The 7,938-nt window shown below is 53.6% G+C and overlaps 1 protein-coding gene across 1 annotated transcript in view; it reads left to right on the plus strand.

Annotated features, from left to right (window-relative positions):
- TSPEAR (thrombospondin type laminin G domain and EAR repeats) overlaps positions 1 to 7,360 on the plus strand; it is a 124,162-nt gene extending 116,802 nt beyond the window's left edge. Inside the window, exons 10-12 of the mRNA XM_032492187.1 lie at positions 1,376 to 1,563; positions 4,025 to 4,126; positions 6,812 to 7,360. Of these exons, the coding sequence (XP_032348078.1) occupies positions 1,376 to 1,563; positions 4,025 to 4,126; positions 6,812 to 6,965 (444 nt within the window). The 3' untranslated portion in view covers positions 6,966 to 7,360. The remainder of the gene's footprint in view (positions 1 to 1,375; positions 1,564 to 4,024; positions 4,127 to 6,811) is intronic.
- Positions 7,361 to 7,938: the final 578 nt, after the last annotated feature.

Genomic DNA, 7,938 nt, shown 5'->3' on the forward strand with positions numbered 1-7,938 from the left:
TAATAACCATATATAATCACACATAAATGTACTCACAGCATGATTTCATTTATCCCTACCCGGCTACCAGGGTACTGTGTGCGCATATATGCTCACAGTTGCGCTCAGGTTACAAGCTCCACAATTTGTCGTTATTTTTACTGCAAAGCCTTTACACCCACGTGCCCGCCATTCCCAGCGCCCTCTGTGTCCTTCCTGCAGACTGTAACCTCCGTCAGCCTCCAGCCTTCCCAGCACCCCTCAGTACTGCTTAGAAAGCGGGTCTGCTGGCAACCCCTCCTACCACTTTTATCTGAAAATGACTTTATTTTACTGCGAGGGTTATTTTCACTGTAGAATTCTGGGTTCACGTTTTTCTTTCATTTACTTTAGAGACATTTTTCTGTGGACATGGCACTTCTGTTGTTCCCAGTGAGGTCGGGTGCCACCGACCTTGTAATGGATGTGTCTTTTCCTCTGGCAGCTTCTGAGACAGTCTCTTTCCCTTCCATTCCCATCTGTTTGAGTGTGATGTGTCCGGGTGTGGGGTTTTTGTGTTTATTCTGCTTGGGGTCTCTTATTTCCTTTAGTCTGTGGTTTGGTGGTTTTAATTAAATTTGGAAGATTAGCCATCATTTATTTTTCCTTTCTTTTCTCTCTCTCTCTTTTCTCTCCTTCCTGTCTTCCTACTTTCCTCCCTTTCTTCCTTCCCTCCCTTTCTCCCTACTGTCACCCAATTACATGCATGCTGGACCGCGCTGTATGACCCACTGATCGGTGAGGCTCTGTTCACTTTTACTGTAAACTTTTTTCCCCCTTTCTGTGCTTTAATTCAAATAATTTCTGTTGGTCTGTCTTCTAGTGCACTGATTCTTTCTTTTGGATTGCCCAAGTAGCTCTTGATCCCATCCAATAGTCCAGCCCTGCTGCCCCCCGCACACCTCACTCCCCAGGTGCTAAGTGATTTTGGAGGAACAGCATGCACAGGAACCCAGCGATGGGGCTGTCCGTAGAACCAAGGAGACCCTCAGGCCAGGGACGGCATGTAGTAAGAAACACCAGAGGCACCTAGGCGTCGCTTCGGAGTTCGGAGCCAGGCGGGAGGGAGCAGGGAGGACTCCCTGGAAGAGGTGTTCAGCAGCCGGACCTCGCAGGGCCGGCAGCATTGGGGCGTGGGTAGTAGGGGGTGCAGGTGGTAAGCAGCCGTCCAGCAGATGATCTCCTCGGGTCCGGGCAGGCGTGGGTGACACGGACGATGAGGCTGGGAGAGAAAAGCCAGCGCGGAGGGGCGCCTGCCGGGTGCCTGGCGCGAGGCTGAGGCTGGGGCCTCGTGGCTGGCTATTCTGAGGGTCTCTCCGTTCACGCGCGCTCCCTGCCCCCCTTCTCTTGGTCCCAGACGTTTGGCGCCGCAGACTGGGAGGTTTTCCACATCGGAGAGAGGATCTTTCTCGCTGTCGCGAACAGTCACAGCTACGACGTGGAAATGCAAGTGCAAAACGGCTCGTACGTCATCAACTCGGTCATCTACGAGCTGAATGTCACCGCGCAGACGTTCGTCAGGTTCCAGGAGATCCTCACCTGCAGGTACTGGTGGGGCTGCAGGTTACAGGGAAGGGGCGTGGTGGGGCGGGGCGCGGCCGGGCGGGGCCGGTGGGCGGGGCCGGTGGGCGGGGCGGGGCGGGGCTTCAGACAGACAGGATGATTGGAACCAGGGGGCTGCGATGCCACCCACAGCCCCTGCACCCCCGAGGCCACGCGCGCCTGACACCTCTCGAAGGTGTGCCGCCGCCTCACTCCACACCACAAAACTTCTGGGCCCCATGGAGTGATTGTGGCTCCTCTTTGTAATCTTGACTCTAACTGCTTTTAAACGCTGTGGCTTGTGTTTTTTTTTTAACAACTCAGTGGAGGTTTTTAAAATGAAATTCACAGATGTGTGCAACCATCACCACAATGGCTTTAGACCATTTTCATCACCTCGAAAAGAAACCCCTACCCTTTAGCTACCACTGCCTCTCCCCCCACCTCCCTCAGCCCCTGGCAACCACCGGTCCGCTCTCTGTCCCTCTGGGCTTCCCTGCTGTGGACACCTCGTGTGACTGGAAGACATGGGACGTGGCCTCTCACGTCTGGCTTCATTCTCTCAGCACGTGTTCGAGGTTTGTCCACATTGCGGCGTGTCAGCACTTCAGTCCTTTTAACCACTGAGTAATATTCCACCACGTTTATTTGCCACTGTTTGTTTATCCTCCATCAGTTGATGGACACTTGTCTGCTTCCACCTTTTGACAAATGGTGTGGTTCTGAAGAATAAAAATATACTTCAAATTACTGTCAACGGACTTACTTTCATGCTGCTTTGGAGGCAGAACAGAAAGCCATGCAGGATGCTTGCCTTCTGCTTCTTTAAGCCAAAGCGGCTTCTGATATGGGCCGTGGTGCACACAGTGTAAGTCAATGCTTTGCTGTTTGCTTCTTTTCTGTAGGCCTTGGTTTTGGAACTCAGTTACAGTTGGAGGAGTAATGCACGTGGGACCACACAGCTGCCCTGTGCCCGCAGCCACACTATATGAACTTTTTTTCAATGACCAAGTCATAACTGGCCATGGCTAGAAGGGGCATGAGGCAGGATCTCGGCCAATGGAAGAAGGAAGCAGTGAGGAGGGATCCCCCATTGGCCTCAGCCTCCCGACGTGCCCCCAGGTCCCTCTGTGGGCCCTCTCACTCTCAGGGTCCTGCTGGAGCACCCTGCTCTAGGTCAGCACCATCACTTCCCCACAGAGAAGGAACCCGGGTTGAGTATCAACCAAGAGAGAGTGGCCCCCTGCTACTTTAACAGGTCATAGCACTGAGCCACCGGACATAAATGCACTGGCCTGGCCTTTGGCTTCCAACTAACTCCTGCTTGCTGCAAGGCTGTGGCCTCAGTTTCTCCATCTGTAAAGTGGGCACAGGGCCTGCAGTAATCAGAGAGGTGATTGGAGACCATGGCTGATGCCCAGTTTGGCCTCCTGGGTGGGATGGGGCTCTGGGATGTCCTTCCAGGAGCCACCTGTTGGATCTGAGCACAGACTCACCCTTAGCAAGTTCAGGATGCTCTTGCTGAAGACAGGATGCAGTGAGTCTGTTGGCAGTAAGAACCACAGCTTCAAAATGTAAGGGGTCGTCTCTGTGTCAGCAGATCCTACTGGCACCTGAACAGGTGTCAGGGGGAGTGAGAGCAACTGGGTGACTTCTCTGCCCGTGCCCTCAAGTTCCCATCTCCAGGGGGCGCTGCAGGCCTTCAGGGAGTGACCAGGAGCTTGGGTTTGTTCCTGTGACTATTTCAACCTCTTCAGAGTGTGTGACCTTTGCACCTGTGTTCATAGCATCACTATTCTGTTCACACTTGAACCCAAGTGTCCATCGACAGATGAATGGGTGAACATGGTGGTCCATCCTTACAATGGACTCTTTATGGCTCAGCCTCAGAACGGAAGGAAGTCCTGACACCTGCTACAACGTGGTGAACCTTGAGGACATTATGCTCAGGGACATAAGCCAGTCATAAAAGGACAAATACAACAGGATTCCATTTGTATGAGGCCCCAGGAGGAGTCAGACTCGTAGAGACAGAAAGCAGAACCGTGGCTGCCAGGGGTGGAGGGACGGGGACTGAGTGTTCCATGGGGACAGAGTCTGTCTGGGAAGGTGGAAACACTCTGGAGATGGATGGTGGCGATGGCTGTACAGCAATGTGAAGGTATTTAATGCCACTGGGCTGAGCACTTAAAAACGGGTAAAGTGGAAAATTTTATGTTATGCAAATTTTAGTACAATTAAACTGACTTTTAATTTTAAAAATGAACGACAAATTTGCATTTCCCTGGAATAGACCAACTCACTGTGCAGCTGAGAAAATCGCTCCCCGCTCTGTGGACTTTGGAGGTGGGACCCCACCCTGAGTCCGGAGACTGGGGGAGGAAACGGCTGGACACCGTGCCCCTAGTTCTCCGGCAGCGACTCCGGGCGCCGCGTCCTCATGTTTGCTCACTTCCTCCGGCAGTGCTCTGGACTGGGAGTTCTTCTCGGTGGGAGAAGATTATTTCCTGGTGGTTGCAAACTCCTTCGATGGAACTACCTTCTCGGTAAACAGTATTATTTACAGGTAAAGACCGTGCCCCTCCCCGCTCCCTCGGCTCACCGGCGGTGTGCTCACCTTCCCTGCGGTGGCCACAGGCTCGGAGCGAGTCACAGGCCACTGGGCCCTGGGGTCGCCTGGCACCGGGTGCACCTGGGTGCAGGCTGAGTCCGGGTCCCACCCTGGGCCAGCCAGTGACCCGCTATTCACACAGATGCGCATGGCCTCGGATGCTGGCTGGAGATGCAGTGTGCAGACACTAGTTTGAGAGTTATTCCTATTTTATTCTATCAGGTGTCTCCATCTGTGGCAGATCCCTATTTTTCACGTGTCTTTCAGTAAGGCTGTGCACGTCCCCACAGAGGTGCTGTGGCATTCTCCTTACATTCACGCTGGGAATTTGCTGAGTTCTGTACCCTTCCATCTCCATCTGCTTGTCGGGACAATGAACTTTTTGTGTCTAGCCACTGAGCTACATTATCAGTCCTAATAGTTTTCTGAAGAAGAGTCTTGTGGGAGTGCCGGGAGTGCAGCCACATCTGGGAACGAAGGCAGCTTTGCTCTGTAGTGCGAAGGTTTTTACTGTTCACCTAGTTTTCTCAATAAGCTAGAAATTCCAGGACCGTCTTGAGTCTTGGTGCCAGCGGCCAGTAGTTCTGTCTTGCTGGCTTGATGGGAACTGGCTGGAAGCCACAGTTTGGCGGGATGTGAGCAGTCGTGCGGCGACCCTTCGGCACTCCTTAGTGCCTGGCGTGGTTCTTCCTGGTGAATCTGTTGATGTAACGACTTGGGACGAACACCCTTCACTGATGATGTACAATTATTTCCATGCCCCTGGCAACAACTGTTAGGATTGACTTCAGATTTTTGCATCTGTAATAGGAAATGAAATGGCTCTGTGGTGTCTTCTGGGGGCCTGATATGGGCCCTAACTTAATAGATGCACCTGTGGACGGCAGTGGGTTGAGCAGCAGGACGTGTCTGCTTCCATTCCGAGATGTTAAGTTCATGTACAAGGCTGCCTCAGCCTGATCCCTTCTCAGCGGTGCCTGAGCAGTTTGTCCAGTATCCTCCATGGCTATCAGTTTAATCAGGTTTCCCACCTCTTCTTGAGACGAGTTTGGTCATCTGTATTTTATTAGAAAAATCATCAATTTTCTTTAGTCTTTCTAACGTGTTGCTGTTTTCAACAAGACGAAGTAATTTAAAAAATTTTAAGTAATCTTAAGTGATTTAAAAATTTTAAGTAATTTAAAAATTCATGTGGAAAAATACATTTTCAAGGATGGCAACACAATATTGAAAAGGAGACTAGTGAAGTTCTGGGCAGCACACAAATGAAGCAGTGGGATTTTTGCTAAAAAATAAACAAATGTATAGAAAGAATAGAACGAAGTCCAGAAGAGAGCAGCCTTTCACAGCCACTTAGTGTGGTAACATTACATTTCAATTCAATGAGGAAAGGACACATTACTTAATAAAATAATTTCCTGTAATTTTCTGTTCATATGGAAGAAAACAGAGCTATATCCCTGCTTCATATTATACACTAAATACATTTTGTAAGGTGCAGACGTCTAAATGCAAAACCTTCAACAGCAGAAATAGTAGAAGAAAAGCTGAAATGATGTTGTAAAACCTGCAAGCTCTGCAGAGAAGACGGGAGGTTTTGCACAGGCTGGAAAGAGGTGGCCACGTCGACTGCCTCCACTGAAAGCTTTTCTATGCAAAGGGCATCTTATTCAAAATGAAAAGACAGGCTGTCCACTGTTCACCACACATTCGGCTGAACAGGAGCTCCACAAAGTAATAAAAGATTTTGGGGATGGGGGAAAATGGGCAAAAGGCACGAACAGGGGTCTTTGGAAGAAAAAACGGAAAGCGTGAGTAACCGCAGTAGAAGTTGTTTTTCTCAAAGCACGAAGCTAACATGTTTCCCCGTCTGTCTGGACGCTGTTTAAAGACCCACAGTGCTGGGGGCGGGAGCGCAGGGGCTGCTCCTTTCCCACCAGGACAGGAATCATGTCAGCCTTTCCAGAAAGTCACCTGGAAAAACACTAAATTAAAACTGCTGCTGCTTTTGATCCAGGCGGCCTGCTCCAGGGCCTCCACCCGATGGACACAGAACTACTGTCAGTAAACCCCCTTTGAAGGGCAGAACTGGGCGTGGCACTCTCCCATGGGGGCGTGGGCCACAAAGCCGTATGCCGGGTGCCACATGCGAGTGGTGCCCGTGTGTGTCTGAGGGCACCAGCCTCACTGTCTGCGCCCGCCCCAGGAGTGAGGAGGGGGCTGGGGCTCGGCCCTGCTGTTAACACCCCCAAGCTGCCAGGACCCCTTGGCAGCCTCCATTCACTGGGGGCACCCAGAGGGCACTCTGGGCTGGGGCAGGACCCTGGGTGGGTACGCAGCTGCAGGGTCTCGGACAGGGAAGTTCCCTCTTCCAAAAAGAGCTCATTTTGCTCTTTGCAGGCTGTGACAGCCCCTCCGGGCCCAGCTCCCCGGGACTGTAACCTGGGGAGATTGTGAGGCCCGGGAAGCGTGGCCTGTGGGAAGTGCAGGCGAGGGCCTGGCGAGGATTACGGAACCACAGGGTGCAAGCCGGCAGGGTGGGAGACCCAGGGAGGCGGAGCAGTCCCGACACCTGGGCATCCTCTCCCCTCCTGGCACCAGCGTCCCTGCCTCCGAGGCTGACGGCAGCTCTCCCCACAGGTGGCAGGGGTACGAAGGCTTCGTGGCTGTGCACAGCCTCCCGACCTTCGGCTGCAGGGACTGGGAAGCTTTCCGCACGGCAGCTGGGGCCTACCTAGTCTACTCCAGCGCCAAGGAGCCCCTGTCCAGGGTGCTGAAGCTGAGGACAGGGTGATGGGCCCGGGGCCCCAGGGCCAGGACCACCTGGCCGCACCCCAGAATCCCACCCGAGAAGCTCTGGAACCTCCGGGGGTGGAGGTGGGGGGGACGAGCCTGGGAGAAGCCATGGCTTCCAGAGTTGCCAGCTTGCCATCCCCAGTCTTGTCCAGCCAGGGGCATCGTCCCCTCCGCCCTGGTAACTGTGATGGCCCGATTCGGGCGGCTCCATGGGTGTCCAGGCAGAAGACCGGAGCTGCCCCTACAGGTCTGGTGTCATGCAGGGACTTTGCTTTAAGGGAAAAGTTCCTACAAAATTTTACCTCAAAAACAGCAGCCCTGTCACCTTGCCAGAGCAACCGCCACACAGCTGGACGGGGCCTGGCCAGGGAGCCCAGCGGGGCCTGCTCGGTGCTGTCCGACACACTTGTACCAGCTATTTATTGTGTCCTGTCTACACTGAAATATATTTATGATGCTTTTTACAAAAGCGCTGCTGCTTCTGCGTGTGTCTGGCGGGGACTCGACCCATGGCGAGTGCATCCCAGGCTGAGGACTCACTCTGCCACTGCAGCCTGATGTGCCCCCAGGTCCCTCGTCACCAGCGCACCTCTCCTGTGCTGGAAGTTCCTCCTCCAGCCTCAGTTTACCCATGAACGCTGTGGGGTGGGGTCGGGTCAGGAATCCCAAGCAAGCATGGCATGGTCCTGTCTCCTCTCTGAGGCCACACCCATGGGAGACCCCTGGGTGATGGGACCCTCATGCCTCTGCACCCAGGCTGGCCTTCTGGGGTGTGGGATGGACTGGAATGCCTCCTTGGGCCTGCACTTGCCCAGCTCCTCCGACGTCCGGTGCCCTGACCTCACACCAGGCATGGCCTCCTGCCTCCCTGGGACAGCTGCTAGGTGTGACGTGACACCCTGGAAACCAGGTGGGGAGGGGAGGTGCCACCCCTGCCCCGGGCAGCCTCCTAGCTGGAAGGGAAAGTCCCT

Source organism: Camelus ferus, chromosome 1 (genome assembly GCF_009834535.1).
Source record: "Camelus ferus isolate YT-003-E chromosome 1, BCGSAC_Cfer_1.0, whole genome shotgun sequence".
NCBI lineage: Eukaryota > Metazoa > Chordata > Mammalia > Artiodactyla > Camelidae > Camelus > Camelus ferus.